Source organism: Dendropsophus ebraccatus, chromosome 1 (assembly GCF_027789765.1).
Source record: "Dendropsophus ebraccatus isolate aDenEbr1 chromosome 1, aDenEbr1.pat, whole genome shotgun sequence".
In the NCBI taxonomy this organism is placed as follows: Eukaryota; Metazoa; Chordata; class Amphibia; order Anura; family Hylidae; genus Dendropsophus; species Dendropsophus ebraccatus.
In genome coordinates this window covers 124,763,059-124,783,456 of record NC_091454.1, presented here as the reverse complement: position 1 = coordinate 124,783,456, position 20,398 = coordinate 124,763,059, and the positions used below count along the sequence as shown (strand labels likewise).

Here is a 20,398-nt window from a genome sequence, read left to right as displayed (position 1 = left end):
ACTAGAGCATGCTCAAGGTTCGCTCATCTCTAGTAATTTACTACAAGATGATGGAGGAGGATATATATGTTAGATAATTAAGGTAAAATTGCCAGTTGAAGATATATATATCAAGTTGAAAAGTTTCTACAACATTGCATTAAAACCAAAGCAGCTACTCAAACCTTGAATTATTTTACTCGCACAAGACAGGCATGTATCCTTTATGTTTTCTTTATAAAAGGTTACAAATTGCATGCCTAAAAGCTGACCTTTAGGTCAATAGGTAACTAAGCCTCTATCCCCAAGGTATCTTGTGTGTGGTACTTGTTTTGACTTGCACACAGTTGTTTCCTGCAGACAAGAATACACACGTGACAATGCACAAACACTCCATCAACCCTGTGATTGACAATAATGTTTTCAGGGCATAAAAATTCTTAAACATATATGTTAGTGTCATGCCCAGTATTGGTAATTACAATGTGTTAACAAAAGAAACACCCATGTTGTCTGTCAATCTACAGACCTAAATCAGTGTTAAACTTTTAAAATAGACTTTTATTGCTAGTATGTACCTCACTTTAGATGGACATAAAAGCATCATATTTACTTACATGGGCTATGTTCACAGAAGGTAAAAAAAAAAGAGAAAAGGTGGACACTTTTCTATTTAAAAAGACACCCGCAATGTTATTGCCGCAATGTAATTGACTTCAATTCAAGGCGGCCAAATAGCGAAGTGACAGACATCATTTTAAACTCAAAATTATGGCCGTCCTTTTAAACGGAAAGGGAAAACCGTTGAGTGAACATAGCCTTATTCGGTATAGTTCATGAAAATTTTTAATGACACGTTGTAATACTTTACTGTATGTGGATAAAATAAATAAGTTACACCACATGTTCCATTTTTATAATAAAATAAATGCTGTCCTGGCATTGTCTTCTTGTAACTAGTTTTTAGATAAAAAATGATTGTTATTGCAAAAGTATTTATTAGAGCCATGTAATCTGTCACCAAAGTTAAAGGGGTTGGCAAATTTATAGTGCAATAGTTTAGTGTACAGTATTAGTAATAGTAAGTATACTCACTGCACTTACTAACAGCAGCTCCCTGTGTACTTCATAGAGCTAAAGTCAGACTCCCCCTTCTCCAGGCTGTGCTCTCCTGATCTGTGGCCAATCTTTCCATAAGATGGCTGAGATGTAGGAGCATGTGACCATGCTTCACCCACTGTGTCCAGCACTGAGCCTATATATGCATTTGGGGAACACTGGGGGGCAAGTCATGGTCACATGCCCCTCCATGTCGGCAATTTTATGGTCAGAATCACCACAGAGGGGAGTCTGATTTTAGCTCTAAGAGGCACACAGGGAAGTGCAATGAGTACACTTACTTACCCTGAACTGTTTTACTATAAAGTGACCAACCCCTTTAACCTAACTCTATTATCAGATGTAGCTTAGAAGCAGTATTACTGTCTTACAGTATGTTTCCATTGTTCCATCTGATGTTTCTGCATGATATATATATATATATATATATATATATATATATATATTATATATATATATATATTTATTTTTTTTTAACCATACAAACTTGTTTAAAATGTCTGGCTTTGAAATTTATCCTTTAGTGCCACTTGTCATCTAGCATCTTCACCTTCTTTATCTGGAAACTGGCAGCATGGATATAGGCATATCTGTGCTGTCAGTTTCCCTTTATAAACGTCCTCACAAACAATACAGTGACTCTTAGTCCTGGCTGCTCAATTAATTGTGCAGCGTAAAAAAACTGCAAAGGAGCAAATTCACCGATCGGGGCTAGTTTGCTTCCCAATATGTCCGCATGTCCGCATGTCGGGCCATAAAAAAGGACCCTAAGTATAACTATGTGATTACTGGTGACAGATTCCGTTTAGATTGAACTAAATGTTCAATGACTCGAACAAATTAATTTAGCATAAAAGATCTACATTTCCCCCCCCCCATAATTTATATAATACTAACAAAGTACTGTATAAAGTCCTGTAACATCTGTCCCTATCCCCAGTTTGGGCTCACAGTCTATTTTCCCACAATAAAATACAGACGCTAGGGCCTGTTTCATAGAGGGCTAGTTGATCTATTATGTTTTTTTGCAGTGTTGAGGAAACCTAAGTACCTAGGAAAAACCCACACAGACATGGGCAGAGAATTTACATTCCATGCAGATGTTGTACTTGGTCTGATTTGAACTGCAGGGATGGAAATATATGCTTGTTGTGTGAGGATTACATTTATTACAGGACATAGCTCTGATAGCTGTATCCATGTGTAGAATCTTTATGTAACCAAGACAGATCTCCATTTACTGGAAGTAAAAAAAAAAATAAAAAAAATCAAGGGTCTCAATCAATATCGATCTTTAAAAGCATGGGGAAATGATGTTAGAAAACTGTATTCCATTAAACCATTAGTAAGCTGAAACTGGCCTACTCCTTATATACTGTACAGTAGATCCAAATGCAGCTACAGAATATATCATGTTTTCTTCTGAATATTATTTTCTTAATTACTTGGAAAGAAGATGGTAATCTCTGATTGTCCAGGCCAATGTCTTGTGAAACACAGTGAAAATGCTTTAGAGTAAATAGTTATATTTATACAGCTTGTATGTGAACTGACATCAAGATATACTTCTAAGGAAGATCAGAAAAGAATTTACTGTGCCTATTGTAATGTTAATGAATACAAAAGTAAACTTATCGTTAGCATGTTAAGGAATGAACAATAGATAGATAGAAACATAGATATAGAGCGCTATCCATTACAGTTGCTTCCATGAATTAAATGTGTCACTGTATTATTTAACAAATCTGTATATATTTTTCTAATAACCCCGATAACTGTCAGAGTGCCCTGATTTTTTTTGTAAAGTTGTTTCTTTGTGTCTAAACATCCATATATACATACATACATACATACATACATACATACATACATATTAGTAGTTTCCTGTTACCACCACAAAGGGGAAAAGAGCAGGTAAAACGCAATGTGGAAATACAGTGTTTATTCATGGTTTGACTTACGTTCATGCATCCTGGATCACTCTTAATCTGGCAGATCTTATGTGAAGTAACTTGATTCTTCAGAAAAACAAAAGATTAATATCTTGTTCAAATATCATAGTTGAATTTTCATGGCTGAAAATGTGACATTTAAAAATCAACTTGTTCCGCTACAATATCTTCATTTACCAAAGACATAAGCACCATTTACAGTATTAGATGTCTTACAGAAAAGCATTTTGAGTGGAGGAGCTGTAATAATCTGTACACTAGAGTAATCCAAGAACAGTGTCAAGCCCATGGTTACAAATTATAGGGGATTCTCTTGAGTAAATATTTCTTTCCAAGCTAAAACTATTTCTGTTAGGGACATGTATTTCTATTTGCAAAGTAATTGTTTATCATCCATCAAATTCACAATAGGAATTGATGCCACATAATCTCTTTAGAATCTCTGCAGACCTGCAGTTTTGTTGAGTCATTTGAATGATGGTAGCCTTGAACTGTGGTAGATTTATTAACATTATGATTATTTACATAGTTCTTTATTGTTTTGCATTTTTCCCAGTTTCAATGTTAAGGTAAATATTTATTTGAGTTTCCACAATTTTTGAAAAATAATGAAATAAATGGGTGGGATAAAGGGTAAAGTGGGTGGGATAAAAGCAGAAGTGAGCACTCTTACAGCAACTCTGTACCTACAATCTGAACAACCTCCTCCCTCCCCAAACCACTTGTACCTTCGGATAGCTGCTTTTAATCCAAGATCTGTCCTGGGGTCCGTACGGCAGGTGATGCAGCTGTTGTCCTGAAAGACTACTTTTAAATTCGCAGCCCCATGCCCAACGGCTGGGGCTTAGAATGTCTATGCATTAGGCTGGCACAACCTCTCTGTCCCTCCTCCCCGCCCTCCACATCATTAGGAATGTTCCAGGCATATTGCCTACTATTGGTCAGCTATGTGAATACTGAACATGGGCTGGATCGTTAAGGCACCTGTGCAATATTCAGACAGGAGAAAATGTCCCATTGGCATTCCTTATGATGAAGAGGGTGGGGAGGAGGGGTGGTGCATAATTAGGGCACAGATACTCCCGTTAGGCACAGGGCTGCAAGTTTAAAAGTTGTTTTTAGGACAATAACTGCATCCCCTGCCGAATGGACGCCAGGACAAATCTTGGATTAAAAGCAGCTAGCCGCAAGGTACAAGTGGTTTGGGGGGGGGGGGGGGGCAATGTGCCCCAAGGGTCTTTTCTGTTTTGTTTAAAAAAAAACATGTATGCAAGCCACGTATATGTAGGCTTGGTAAGTTTTCTGACTACATGAAAGTGTGCAGTAAGGTTGATATTCCTGGAGGTGTCACTAATATGGAAAATGATAAGTGGTCAAAATAATAGGAACTGCAGGTCAATGTTTCTGAGTATAATATTGGCAGTTTTGTGTTAGCAAAGAGTCAGAAGAGAAGGACAGCCCAACTAGTCACCATTGCAGCCACATGGTAGAATTACAGCCAGTATCAAATGCCAGAAGAATTTTGTGACCTTTTAAGCATTTTCAACACCTGGATGATTCCTTTAAAGCGACTCTGTACCCACAATCTGTCCCCCCCAAACCACTTGTACCTTCAGGTAGCTGCTTTTAATCCAAGATCTGTCCTGCGGTCCATTCGGCAGGTGATGCAGTTATTGTCATAAAAACAACTTTTAATCCTGCAGCGCTGTGTCTAATGGCCGGGGCTTACATTTGTATATGCATTAGGCTGGCACCACCTCTCCGTCCTTCCTCCCCACCCTCCTCATCATTAGGAATGCTCCAGGAACATTTACTGCTGTTTGAGCTTTGCACAGGTGTATTAACGATCCAGCCCATGTTCATTATTAGAGATGAGCGAACCTTGAGCATGCTCGAGTCCATTAGAACCCAAACTTTCAGCATTTGATTAGCTATGGCTGCTGAACTTGGATAAAGCCCTAAGGCTATGTGGAAATTATGGATATAGTCATTGGCTGTATCCATGTTTTCCAGACAACCTTAGAGCTTTATCCAAGTTCAGCAGCCTCAGCTAATCAAATACCGAACGTTCGGGTTCAGATCGACTCGAACACGAACCCGGTTCGCTCATCTCTATTCATTATACACACAGGTGGGAAATAGGAAACAATCTGCCTGGAGCATTCCTAATGATGAGGAGGGTGGGGAGGAAGGACGGAGAGGTGGTGCCAGCCTAATGCATATACAATGTAAGCCCCAGCCATTAGACACAGCATTGCAGGATTAAAAGTTGTTTTTATGACAATAACTGCATCCCCTGCCGAACTGACCCCAGGACAGATCTTGGATTAAAAGCAGCTATCTGAAGGTACAAGTGGTTTGAGGGGTCAGATTGTGGGTACAGAGTCGCTTTAAGGCCTTCTCCACAAATCTATAACGGTCTTGCAGTTTGCAAAACCATGGATCCTTAATGCTCATTTATGAGCAGTCTGCAATCATGGACCATGAGGCCAGTAGATGTTTAGTAACGTGAACCAAAAACCTGCACTTTATCAATTACATGTGCAGACTTTTTTGTGGGCCGGGCTCTTGGCAAATGCATAGACCGTGGAATCCGCGGTCATGTGCATTGGGCCTAAGTATACTATGTGTCCTATAATGTCCCAAATTGCAGACAGTATTTGCAGTGATGATTTGGAAACCTATGTTTTATCTCTCAAGTAGGTATTCAACAGTTTTTTTTCCATCTTACCCAGATGTGCCATCCACATTACTGTAAGGCCGAAAATTCCACAGGGAATTAAAGTGGCAGCAGTGAGATTGTAAACATTTACATCCATTTATTAATTTTAACTTTGACAAGTAATCCAAAACAGCACCAAAACGGCAGTGTAAAATAGACTTGCACATCAAATCTGCCTGTAAACTGCCTCCAAAACTTGGCTTAGAATTTTCAGGAATACTCCATATTTTTGAAGGGCTTTTGTCTCTTGCCAATATGGTTGCTGTTTAATTTCTCTGTAGCCAGACCTCTAGTGTATGGAAACTTTATGATATACTGTGCGTTTGATCCACGACATACAGTCAATGTAAACATGGCTTAATTTGAAAAATGTTAGAGGTAAACCAAAACATCTGGGCACATTTCCACTCCCGAAAACAGTATAAAATAAGAATAGGGAATGCATATTTAATTCTAGGTTTAAATGCATGGTTTTCCGATTTGAAGCCTGGCAGATGACATCATAGTGTAAATGAGTCATATGCAAAGCCTGTCAAGAGACTTGTTCTGACAGCTCTTACAGCTGGTACATACCTTACACTCTGCATTGTAAAAAAAAGTTTACAATACAGCCATTTGCTGTTTCTGCAAAAAACTCTACAGATGTTTGCCTAAAAGCAATACAACTTACATAAATGGAAAAAGTGTATACACAGGTGGCCAGTGCAAACTGTATATCCAGTTCATGAATACATCAAAATATACCATGCTTTTAATAAACTTCTTTTATAGATATGTGTAATAAAAATGAAATTGAGGTCTGCACCCGAACTGGATAAAAAGCAATCCTTTGTTGTATTTACTAGATAAAATCCATCTGTCCCTCTTCCCTATCTACCCCCCCCCCAACCCCCTTAATCCACCACCAGGAATTGAAGTAAACTCATTCTTACCTAATGACTGTTGACCCCAGACTTTTCTGTGGCAGCCATTTTGTGACAATGACATCATCAAGAGGGAGGCGGGTCTAAGTCCTGTTAGGCAAGCCTCCCTTTGTCAGATGACACAGGTTGCTCAGCTCTGATTGGCTGAACAAGATGTAAGCCATCTAACAGTATTAAAAAGTCAGTTAGAGATCACAGGAGACAAAGTGCATCATGGAAAAGCCCAAACCAGGAAGTAAAAAAAAATGAAGCCACCAACTGTAGCTTCAGGGACCTGCAAACAGCGGGAAATTCAAACGGAGACAGACTCCAGATTAATGGTAAATGTAAAAACTATTTATGATTGCTTGATTTTTTTTTTATCAGCACCAGAGTACCCCTTTAACTTTCTTCTAATTGTCGAACAGACAAGTGAATCATGGAAGTGAATGGAGACTGTGGCTGATACTGAGGCACTGTGGCTCAGTCGCTATAACAATGCCCCAAGGTAGCTCTACACGCTGCATATTTTTTTGCAGCAGAAAATATGGTAAAGCCAGAAGTCAATTTAATAATCCTCTATCCTGTGGGAATCCTAGCAGTCAGACCCCCACCAAGTTATCCTGTGGATAGGGGATAACTGTAAATTGTAGCAATACCCCTTTAACAGCAGAAATGTTAGCCTATCACCTAAATTTTGGAGGACCTCTAAGGACGGGCTGACAACAAGATGTTACCCTACCTAGATAATAAAACTCTACAACATTATCCACTACGTTAGTGACTACTGGTAGCGGAGTGGACCTCCTTAAAGAACTAGTGAGAAGCGACACTCTGACCTGGTTCCATCATGGATTAATATATTATCACCATACATATGACCACATTCAGTGGACCAAGACAATAGCAGTATAAGAAACACATATTATCACCACACCATGAACACCACCATTACCACCACTGTGGCTAATACCTCTAAACTATTACTAAATAACATCCACCATAAAAAGGCCAGTGTTCTGCCATACACTTTTGTATTCATTACAGATGGAAACTTTTTGCAAAGTTCCTAATGAGTTTGTAAAAATTGCGGCTGTAGAATTTAATACACATTGGTACGTTTACCTGTAATACACAAGAAAGGTATGCTCACCGGTATACACTCCCCTGGTTTCCCCTACAGATCTCTGGTGTCCGCCGCTGATTGCAGTCGCCTCTAGCCTGCTTAGCCAATCATTGACTGAGCCAATCATCTGAGACTAAAGTGACAGCCTGTTTAGCCAATCACTGTACCCTTCAGGAAAGAAGGATTGACTGGTGACTCTCAGAATAGTCCCTCTTCCCTGTGCATATCCGCTAAAATTGAACTAATCTATTATGTTGCCACCATTGCCATGTTTGCAGTAATAGCTGATGATTCTAGCGGCGCTGTTTAAGAATGAATGTGAGATGACATTGCACTTTGGATAGTAGTATAATGTTACCTATATATGATAAGTATTATTTCATACTTTCTGCCTTTGCCGTGGCTAGTGCAAGACCTTAAAGTACATCCTGTAACTCTTGCATATACAAGTTAGTGGTAAATGAGAGTGACAGTCCTCGACAGTGACAATTACTGCCCATAGCGCTGCCCTGTCTAAGGGCCCATTCCCACTACGGAATCGGAGCAGAAATTCTGCTTGGAACCACCCCCCTTTCGGACTCCGAGACGCAGCTATCTATTCTCCCCAGCTATCTATTTCAATGGGAGGCCTGGTGCGCCTCCGCTCTCCGTGCCTCTCCGCTTAAAGAATTGACATTTCCACGGGCGGGGGTTCTGGGCGGAATTTCAGCGCCAATACTGTAGTGTGAACAGGCTATAAGTCAGAGATTGGCTGAGCGGGCTGTCACTCTTGTCTTGGTCAGGAAGTGTAGGTGGCTGCGATAAGCCAAAAACAGCGGGGAACACCGGAGGAACGCGGACAGGTAAGTATTGATGAGTAAACTTGCTGAACCACACTAAAACAGCTAAACACCTACTATAGCTTAGCTGTTTTAGTGTGGTTGGCTTTAAGAGAACCAATCACGGCCGATTATTATTTTTTTAATACAACAAGAAAGACAAAAAGTGATGGCACTGCCTGGCTTTCCACTAGATGGAACTCTATCTCAGGCTGGGTCCAGTATGTGGTGGTGCTCAATCCGAAATAAACATGTTGTATGAACAATCAATAAAGGATAAAAGGAGGCGGATGGTCTTAATACACTGCTGGTGAGTGCCTCCTTTTATCCTTTATTGATTATTATTTTTTTATTCCACCATTTAATTGAATTTAATTTTGGAACAATATTTGTAAATATAATTAATTTTGTGGCTGCGTCTTTGCTTTTTAAAAATTTCCTTCAGTGTCACGCGCCAGATCTTTTCAAAAGAGTCAGCATGTGACAGGAAACTCCTGGCATGCAGAGCAGCGGGAAGGGCTCCCATGAACCTTTGCCCGCCACTCTGTCAATACACAGTGATCGTGCGTGAGATCGCTGTGTATGTATGTGGCCTTGTTAGTCTATTTATGAATTTACAAATTTAGCAAAGTGAGAAAATGCAGTAACAAGAAAACTACTACAGGGTAAATAGAGGATGAGCAAACAATTCAAAAGGTCAGTTCGGCATGTTAAACGAACTGTATCTTATACTTTACCTAATCCTTTGTAGCGGAGTAGCAAGGCCGGGCACCATCTTGATGATGTCGCATGCATTCCAGTGGTGCATTCCACCGTCGGAACGCAAGTGACATCATCAAGATGGCTCCAGGCCTTACTGCACCGCTACGAAGGATTAGGTAAAGTATAAGATACAGACTGCAAAGGCAGTCTGTATCTTCATAAATAGACTTCATAAAGATACAGACTGCTTTTGCAGTCTGTATCTTATACTTTACCTACTCCTCTGTAGCGGTGCAGTAAGACCGGGCACCATCTTGATGACGGATCCACAGCAGGTTTGACAGTGCAGATGTAATGCTGCGCTTATTAATTTGGTCATATCTGCTGCTGATCTGTTGCTTGATCCGCAGCAGAAAATCCACTGTGATATGATATATGTGAAGCTACCCTTAAAGTCATATTACTATCATGTTACAATTTATACATAACTTTATTAGGTACCACACCTCTGCATGCTACATAAAATATCTGCAGATACATAGATTGGCCTGATATTTACATAAACATGCAATATTTCGGCATCAACTGATGTCTTTCCAAAGCTTGATAAAAGCCTCAGTTGAGGTACAGATGTTGTGCAAGTCTCTTTGTATGTGCTGACTGATACCAACTAGAAAAGAGTATTGAGTTTAAAAGTGCCTCTAACATTTAAGTAAAAGTTGACAATCAATGTAAAGTACATAGCATGTCCAAGTCTTTGACATGAAAGGTAGTATTGTAATCTCTGTGTATTGTGTCTTACTATGAGATATATGTATATGAGTGAAGGTTAACATCTGTTACAGTTTTTTGAAAGTTAAATCATTTAAAAAATAGGAAATAATAACCTGTGCAATACTTTAACATTGTACATAGAAACTGAGCTACAGTAAATGATAGTTTATCACTAGATCCAAAATCAGCAATATGTTCTATGACCACTAGATGGGGATATGGTATTGTCAAGTGCATTTTTACTCTATACAAGCTTTTATTTAACAAAAGGCCGCATTGCTATACAAAATACTATAGTAGTCAAATATGTTGTCTGTATCTGTTGATTTTCTGCTAGATATCAAACTAATTTAGACCTTATATATCTTTTTCAGTGTCCAAGCAATACATACGACCCACAGCTGAAATCTACTAAAGACTTTCCAGACGATGTTATAAGCTTTGTAAAGAGCCATCCTCTTATGTACAAGTCAGTGTATCCTCTTCATGGGAAGCCTGTGTTCACCAGACTCAATGTGGACTACAAGTTAACTCAGATTGCTGTTGACCATGTGATAGCAGAAGATGGCCAATATGATGTCATGTTTCTTGGGACAGGTACAGTGCTTATAGTTTCTATTTATACTCATAAATTACTATTTAGTTCAGTATTATATATGGAGTAATGTAATACCTACAATATGCAGTTATAAAGCTCTTATATATCTAATGGAATTTAATTTAGCTTCACCATTTATACTAGAGGGCACATTATTCCTTTAAATACACTCCAACTGTTGCTGAATCTTTGCTTGGCTAATATGGTCTACAACAGTGTTCCTAAACCTGTGGCTCCCCAGCTCTTGAAAAACTACAGTTCTTATTATGTACATGACATGATGGGAGTTGTAGTTTTGCAACACTTAGAGAGCCACAGGCTGGTGACCACTGTTGTACAGCTGGTGGTATATCAATTACGTTCTTTTGCTTTTTGTTTGATTTTTTAATGATGATAGATACTTTGTGATGTTGATCAGCAAAGCTTATGCTGCGTTTACACGAAACGATTATTGTGCAAATTTGCACGATAACGATCAAATTCGAATGATAATCGTACGTGTAAACGCAGCGAACGATCGAATGACGAGCGAGAAATCATTCATTTTGATATTTTAACGTGTTCTTAAATCGTCGTTCGTAAAAAATTCGCTGTTCGTTCCGTGTAAACAGTCGTTGCGCAAAAGTCCGGCCGCCCGCAGCCCCTCCCGCTGCCTGGCCGCCCGCTCGCAGCCCGGCCAACCGCTAATTCGCAGCCCCCTGCGCCGACTCGATCGCCACCCCCTCCACCCCGATCACCAACCCCGCTGCCGCTCTGATCGCCCCGGCCGCGAGCATGCATTTTCTGCTCCGCGTAGCAGGTCTTCGAAATCCCCGGCTCCCCTCTTCAGTGCATTGATTGGCTAAAGAGGGGTGCCGGGAATTTCAAACAAATCCTCTTGAGCCAATCAGTGCTCCTCTTTAGCACTGGTTAGCTGAAGAGGAGCCGTTTGAAATTCCCGGCTCCCCTCTTCAGCCAATCAATGCACGACAGCACTGATTGGCTGAAGAGGCGGGGGTGGCGATCGGGGCGGCGCAGGGGGCTGCGGTTGACCGTGGGGCCGGGCTGCGGATGAGCAGGGGACCGGGCTGCGAGCGGAGGGCCGGGCTGCGAGCGGGGGGCCGGTCTGCGGATGGGGGGGGCGGGCTGCGGGTGGGCCGGGCTGCGGGCGTGCGATCGCAAAACGATCGCAAATGATTTTTCCGTACGATATATATATCGTACCGTCTAAACGCTGATCGTTATGAGAAAAAAAATCGTTACTCCGAAATCGTTAATCGTACGATCGGGGCAATTATCGTTTCGTGTAAACGCACCATTATGTTTTTTGTTTTTAGATGTTGGGACAGTTCTCAAGGTCATCAGTGTTGCAAAAGGCATCTGGAATATGGAAGAGGTTCTGCTAGAAGAACTGCAGATATTTAAGGTACTGAAAACAAATTACCCACTTCAGACTAGAACTGTCTGTCAATAAGACATGCTTATTTGGTAAATCTGGGGATTACAAGGCTGTTCCCTACAGAAATAAACAAGGCTTTGAAATCCATTCTGTGGGCAGGTAAAAGTCTGTGCAAATAACAGACTACTGTGACAAAGCAGCTTTGTTATGGTAGAAGCAGAGCTGGTAAAGCTGAGAGTGACAAGGGCTAATATTCTGTTTATGAAGGAAGCAGAACACAATAGAAGTGGATTCAGAATTCCACTAATGGCTGTAAGAAATGTTAATTGTTTATTTTCAGTGTAAATAAAATATTAAACTATTTAAAACTCTTTGATTTGATGCTAAATGTTATTTAGGCTACAATTGTTATGTGGGCTCACATTTCCAGGCCTTTTACATGCATAAAGGGAAAGTTTGTGGAAAATCACAAGGTTTTATGGTCATTTTATGGTCATCAGCTAACAAAGTCAAAATCATAAAAACAATAATCATATTAACCTCTTTAAGGGTATACAGTTGCATCAACCAACTCTTTTTATGTTATGTGAAAACTGGCAGCAATCTACTGTTGACAGATAAACAGAACATTTTGATAACATATATATAGTATGCCTTTTACCAGTGTAATACCCAGTGAGGATATTGGGAATTGGCCTATTAAAGAGATTGTCTGACCACAACCCCATGTTTTCATGTTGAAGTTAGCCTGATTGAAGGATCCTTGTCATTCTGGCAATATTGCCCACTACAAAGGAAATGCATTTCTTCTCTATGCTGTTATATAATAGGATATAAGGACAATCTTGATGATACAATTCTTTTTATATGTTAATGTGTTTATAGGCAGTACTTTGGTGTATTACGATTCACAAGCCATAATCAGAATAAATATGTTTTTGATCAGCTATCTTGCTTGATGACAGCTTCCAGGTTTCTAGACTTTTCTATAAAAAACATATTTAGTAAGGTAAATAACAGATGTTGCATAGCTGATAAAGTTTACATTCATTAACTAAATAAATAGAATGTTTATTCAAAGATGCAACATTAATTAAATGTAATATGTGAAGTAACAGAATGAGCTGGTAAATGTAACTTTATTGTGACATTTCTGATTTAATGTATCATTCCTTTTTAGAACCCAACACCGATTACCAACATAGAACTATCCATCAAGCAGGTAAGATAGAATTGTATGTGACCCGAAGACTTGCCTCCTATCTATGCAAAATGTGTACTGGGAATGCATACAAAGTGTTACCAGCATGCTTCTTCTTTTTTTTTTTTTTTTTTTTTTTTTTTTGGAGGGGGGGAGGGGCAACAATAATCACAATGTAGCTTTTAATGGAGCTAGACGATGAACCATTATCAGCAATATAACAGCAATACAATTTTTTTTTTTAGCAATATAACAGCTATGCAATCCATTTACAGACAGTTACAAGAAAGGATGAACTTCACATACACTGAACTTTGGCAACTTTTCAGTCAATGCCTCCTAGATCTCGAAATTCATAACATTAATGACACAAGCTGGCAACTGCAAAAAAGAAGTGTGACTCAGTGTTTCATGCCAATTTATTTGTGTGCACTGATAAGCAATTCTACTGTGTTGTCAGCAGGTGGCAGTATTAAACCTTGTGACTGCTTCTGTTCATTTATATTAAGGGTGCTTAGTTAAATTGGCGTCTCTATTCTTCAAATACAGTTGCATGTACTGGCTAAAACTACGTTTATTAGAAAAAAGATTTACAGCACAGGAACATGGTTAGCAAATAAATCAATATATTTAGAATATTAAGATTGGATAATAAAATTTAATGTAATTTATAAAAAGAACATTTCTACCTAAATAGAAACACAGAAACAGTATACATTTAACAAATAGCCTAAAAGGTCTGTCTACTACTGCTCTTTTTTTTTTTTTTTTTTGTGCCAGTCATGAATACAATACTTGGCCCCTGAATGAAGCCATTGTCAGGTGCAGTGGATTCCCCTATTCATACTGTCTATATGTTAGGCATTATCTTTTTTAGGGTTTGTTCCATATGTAGGTTCGGAGTTTATAGTCATATTGCCCATTAGCGCTTTTTATTAAATTTAGATAAATCCATCATTAATCCTTGAGTTTTTTTTTTTTAAAGCATTTTAAACAATCTATTCACTATAGATTAAAGTTTATTAAAACAGCCAGTTTCAACCAAAGTGATCATTCAGCGGTTGAAATTTAACAGTGAATGATTGTTTTCACTGAGCTGTGCCAAGCTGTCATCATCTGAATATTATACATATTTGATCATTTCACTCGGTAGTCGCTCATGCAGGAACAAGTTTTTCCCGAGAAAAACTTTCCCAGAATGTTTCTTAAAAACACACAAAAAAAACATCCTGTAATAATTGTCTACGAGAGTTGCTGGCGACAGCAGTGTTATCTATTTGGCTGTTTGTGACAGCTCCCATGTGTGACCTCCACTATATTTCATTGGGACACTCTTGAGGTCCAACATTTGGACCCATGTGAACATTCATTCTGTGGATAAGAGATAGCTGTTATTCTCCAAAGTAGTTGTCTCTAAACTTTCTAAAAGCCCTATTACACGGGATGATGTTGAAGAGGAAGCGAGCACCGACTTGTCAGATCAGTAGAAGATAGGAGATCTGTTTCAATTCTAAACATATAGACAAAAACTCACATGTCCATAGTATCCATTAAGTTGATACTGGAGGTGCAGTGGATTTTTGCCCATAGACCATAAGGTGTTGAAATAGATGCAAAGAGAAGTATTATCTAGCAAGCCAACGGTAAAATTCATCATCTTTATTGAAGTCAGTCCATAAAACATTCAGTACAGAAAAGTCGCATCACCTTAAAGTGACACTGTCACCCCCTTTGTGCATTCTGACATCTCTACACAGGTGTAAAGGGTAAATTTAGCGTTTTTCATACATTATTTCATATCATACGTCATGGTGTTTGTTCAAGTAAAAATTGTTCTTTTATCCACTGCAGATTGTATTAAGAGGGCACGCCTCGCGGCATTAGCTCCACTTAGCCCCGCCCACAAAATCACCATCTGCTCCCTTTACACCCATTGGTTGGCCGACGTAAAGGGGGTGGGGTCTAGACCTTTCGGCCAGCCTGTTCCAATGGCTGGCGAGGGGAAGGGGCCAACTGTGATGTTGTAGGCAGGGCTAAGTGTCGCTAATGCGGCGAGGCCCCGCCCACTTAACACAATCTGCAGTTGATAAAAGATGACTTTTTACTTGAACAAGCACCATGACGTATGATATAAAATAAGGTATGAAAACTGCTAAATTTACCCTTTACACCTGTGTAAAGATTTCAGAAGGCAAACAGCAGGTGACAGTGTCACTTTAACACTGAAGTGCTAAGTTGCGGTTCGGCCTGCCTTAGGCCTTGTTCACAGCACTGTCAGATCAGTGCTTGCGTCCTCATCTTTCGCTACTTGCTTGAGCGGGAAATAGTGTGTGTGTGTGTGTGTGTGTGTGTGTGTGTGGTGGGGGCTCCTTTACAACAGGGTTTCTAGGTAATAGACTAATACAGTGCCCAGCTACCTTCTGAAGCCCCATAAACAATTAAAGCAGCAGCATTCTTAACTGCCTCTACATTCTAATGGAAGTGTCAGGAATACAATTTTTTAACCTATTATGAGTTCCAGCTATCAGACCCCTGTGATCATACTGTCCCCCAACCTGTGCATAAGGTATAAGTGTTAATAGACGCAAAACCAACTTAAAGGGGTTGGCCACTTCATAGTAAAATAGGTCAGTACAAAGTATTAGTAAGTGTGCTCAATGTATATACTGACTGCAGCTTCCTGTGTACCCCATAGAGCTAAAATCAGACTCCCCTTCACCAGGCTGGGCTGCCATGCTCTGTTTTGTTTCTGTCCATAAAATGGCTGACATGGAGGAGCATGTGACCATGCCCTGCCCCCTGTGTCCTCCATAGGAATATACAGGCTCAGTGTGGACACTGGGGGGCGGGGCCTGGTCACATGCTTCTCCATGTAAGCAATCTTATGGACCAAAACACTACAGAGCTGGGCAGCCCAGCCTGGAGGAGGGGAGTCTGATTTTAGCTCTATGAGGTACATAGGGAGCTGCTGTCAGTATATTTAGTGAGTACAGTTACTAATATTATTATTATTATTTATTTATAAAGCACACTCAATTCCAGAGCGCTATACAGGCGACAAGGGTAACAAACAAGAACATTACAAGATCAAAACACATTACATGAAGGCAGATGGCAGACTGATACATGGGGAAGAGGACCCTGCCCGGGAGGGCTTACAATCTATAAGGTACTGGGAGGGAAACAGAAGGAAAAGTGCAGCCATTCAAGTGTGATGCAGAGTTATTGTAGGTTGTAGCCTTCTTTGAAGAGATGGCTATGTGGAAAACATGGATATAGTCATTGGCTGTAATCATGTTTTCCAGACAACCTTAGAGCTTTATCCAGGTTCAGCAGCCACAGCTAATCAAATACCGAATGTTTGGGTTCGGATCGACTCGAACCCGAACCCGGTTCGTCATCTCTAATTTTACTATAAAGTGGCCAACCCCTTTAAGGAAAGCCTGGTGTCAACCACTGTGACACATGGAACAGAGGCAATATAAAACTTATTTCTCAGCTTTCATAGACACAAATGTTAGTAAAACGATTTTAAACAGTATGGCATCCAAAGGTTAAAGCATAGCTGTCATACCTATGTCACAGAGACATTTCAAAAGTTCTATTAGTCGGGGTCTGATGGCCCAGACCCCAACCAATAAGTAGAATGAACCGAGAGTCTGCGTGCAGTACATTCTCTTCCAGTTATGTGTTGTGACCTGGACAGCCAAATGATGTAAGTCAATGGAGGTGTTCAGGTTGTATGGACAGAGTGGGGAGAGAAATGTACGGCATCTGAACACTCAGACCCTGACAGATCAAAAGTTTTTCTGACAGGTATTTTTTTCTAATGTTTTATTTTATTAAAGGAAAGAGAAAAGGAGAGAAGGGATGCCTTCTAGTGTAGTAATAAATCAAACCGGGGGGAGTATAGATAAGGTGTATGCTCACCTGAAAAAGTTTTTCTAAAGATAGGCACAACTCTATCACAGCTCCAATTACACCGAAACCAGCTTCAGGTTATTTACAGTCAAACCAAGGAATGAGGCAATGGAGAAGCATAGAAGATACCAGCAGAAGCCGTCTGGGACAGGGATACCCTTCAAATCAAAACATCAGGTAGAATCATGCATAGGAGTGTATTGTTGCCAATCACTAACACACTATGCAAATTTGGACCAAGAAAAAATCTATTTTATTTGGACAACACATTTTGGCTCTGTATTAAGTCAGAGCCTTCCTTAGGCATACAGTAGCCATTGAACCTGACCTTCTTTAATATAATACCCATGACCGTCAGTATGACATAGCACCATACACAGAATCAATACAAATAAATAAATATTTCTTATATCCTAACATTTTACAAACCACTAGCTTAGAAAATAAGAACATTTGCAACCTCCGATTAGTCCCAAAGACATTCTTGCAATTTATGAACAATGTTCCTGAATTCCCCGGCCACTTGACTGCACCGGCCACATGACCAGTTATCACGAGAGTACATTCGACATGGAGATCAACATCACTGGGCTTCTTGGGTAACATGCTAATCCACATCACATGATCTAGTCACATGATACCCTTACACAGACACAGAAGTTGTCTCCTAGGTAGCGCTGATGCTTCTAGACGGTATGATAGTCCCGATCACATGATCCCGTAACGTGGTGCCCTCTCATAGAAGCAAGACCTGTTTCCCAGGTAACACTAATGCTTCCAGATGGCAACATTTATACCAAAGAAAACAAATGTTTAGGAGCATTTTTAACTCGAATTACCTTAAATATAATGAGAATTAATACTAGCACAGACACAAAAACATATTTATCATTACATAGTCAACCTGTGCTCAAAACCTTACTGCCAAGATACGCAGCCCCTCTTGGCAGTAAGGTTTTAAGCACAGGTTGACAATGTGCTCACTCCTATGCATTGTTCTACCCGATGTGTACACCTGCGTCTGGCTCATTTGATGGGTATCCCTATCCCAGACATCTTCTGCTGGGATATTTTATGCTTCTCAATTTTGTTAAAGGAGAAGTACAGCGATTTAAAAAATTTCAAAGTGATAATCATTACTTAACCCCCCCCCCCCCTTTCCTGGCCAGACTTCCCCTTTAAATCCTCTTTGTCTTCAATATCTAGTTACTCAAAGGACATATAAGTTTTCAGACCTCTGGTAAAATACATATTCAGTAGAATCTTTTGACCAGATTTTTTATTTTTTTTAATTGCAGCATCAGCTTTTTATTACATCCCATGATGGCCTAGTTCAGTTGTCACCGCATAGATGTGATACATATGGAAAAGCTTGTACAGACTGCTGCCTTGCTAGAGACCCATACTGTGCTTGGGATGGAAATGCTTGCTCAAGATACATACCTACATTAAAAAGGTAAATCAAAAAGAATTTTCCTGGTCCAGTCTTCCAGTTACCAGAAAGATTTCATTTGGCAGCCCAGCCAATCTATATATTATGATGTATCTGAAAATATTTACAATCTGATCTGATATTTATCTGATCTATCAGATAAAACTAACTGCAAATCCTTTCCCCTCCCAAGGCGTGCAAGAAGACAAGATGTGAAAAATGGGGATCCTCTTACACAGTGCTGGGATGTGGATGAGAGTAAGTACAGTAGGCCAAGTATGGTGACCTGAACAGATATATTTGAAAACTAGACCAGTCTTATACTAGTAGGTCATCTACTTATACATTATAGATGAAGATACATTAAGCAAGTGGTTGGAGACGTTCATTCATCTTCCTTCATTCTACAATCATTGTAAATTGTGTTCAGTAGACAAATGGAAGCTCAGCTGAATAATTATTTCTTTAAAGGAGAAGTCCGGGGTCTGACTTTTTTTTTCAAAAGAGCTGGGGAGGAGGTGGCTGAGCCATAGTACACTATTTGTCCATTGTGGTCTGCCATACTTCCTTTCTACTACTGGGGTGCTGAAGGGCAATAAACATAACCAAATTTTCCATGAGGAACAGGAGAACCCATATTGCTGTTTTTTCCCCTCCTAAGCTTTCATCTTTGATCTTGTCCTTCATTATAAAGTAATATTTTTTTCCCAGAGACTGCAAATGAAGCTCCTGAGGAAAAAGTCATATTTGGGGTTGAGATGAATTCTACGTTCCTTGAATGTGTTCCTAAGTCACAGCAAGCATCTATTAGATGGTTTCTTCAGCACACAGGGGAGGAACATCAGGAAGAGGTAAGTCATCCTGGTTGTACATCTACAATAGAAATATTATTAGACTTCATGCTGGTGAAAATTGTGCGTCCTTCCCTTGGTAAATGTGTTTTATGTTTTATTTGAAAGGATTTATCTCTATCAGAGGAAAGCACTCCCAATCCTGTATGATTTTCCATTTTATTTTTTATGACATCAAGGAAAACATTCTCTGATAAATGATTTTTCGTTGCCAAGTTTTTAAGGTCAGTTTAACAGAATAAATCCTACTTCATGACAGGATTTGATTAGATAAAGGACAATACATTATTATTTCAGGATTTGATATTAAACATATGAGGAGCAGTAAAAGAATAATATACATCTAATTCCTAACAGTGAAGTTTATTGGTTTAGGCTGAATGACTGGTAATAAAGTAAAATTATTATAAAATTATTGCTTAACAGTAAATATGAATACTTTAAAAGCTGATGGAGTCTTTTCCTAACTTACAGTAATTGTGGTCAAACTACTGTACTTTGGTCCCATAGGATTTACTCAATATCTGTTAGCAGTAGCCATTTTATACATGTCCGAAAATGATCAAACAGCTGTTACTGAGCAGATTTTGTCTCTCACAACTGCATGTCACACAATCATGTATACAGTGCATTAATGCCATAGGCTGAGGAACTTTTTCCTTTCTCTTAAAGTAATGAAGGTAAGAGGAGGTGAAGAGGAGTTTCAGGAAGATAACATACACCTTGAGATTTAGGGTACTATTACACAGAACGATAATAGGCCGAATCGGCCCTATCTGGCCGATTATCATTCCGTGTAATAAAGACTAGGATCTCATCGGCTGATCGTTGATATAGGTTCTGACCTATAATCGTCAGTCGCCGACCGGGCACCGATACATGTAATAGCGGTGCGCGGCCGACGCTGATGATATGCAAAGAGG

At 39.6% G+C, this 20,398-nt stretch overlaps 1 protein-coding gene across 3 annotated transcripts in view; it reads left to right on the top strand.

Annotated features, from left to right (window-relative positions):
- The window catches only part of SEMA3D (semaphorin 3D), a 248,212-nt gene that overhangs the window by 219,732 nt on the left and 8,082 nt on the right, over positions 1–20,398 (top strand). For all 3 annotated transcript variants that reach the window (XM_069978391.1, XM_069978382.1, XM_069978401.1), the window contains 6 exons: positions 10,469–10,691; positions 12,009–12,097; positions 13,251–13,292; positions 18,491–18,648; positions 18,818–18,882; positions 19,336–19,475. In XM_069978391.1, coding sequence (XP_069834492.1) covers positions 10,469–10,691; positions 12,009–12,097; positions 13,251–13,292; positions 18,491–18,648; positions 18,818–18,882; positions 19,336–19,475 — 717 coding nt within the window. The remainder of the gene's footprint in view (positions 1–10,468; positions 10,692–12,008; positions 12,098–13,250; positions 13,293–18,490; positions 18,649–18,817; positions 18,883–19,335; positions 19,476–20,398) is intronic.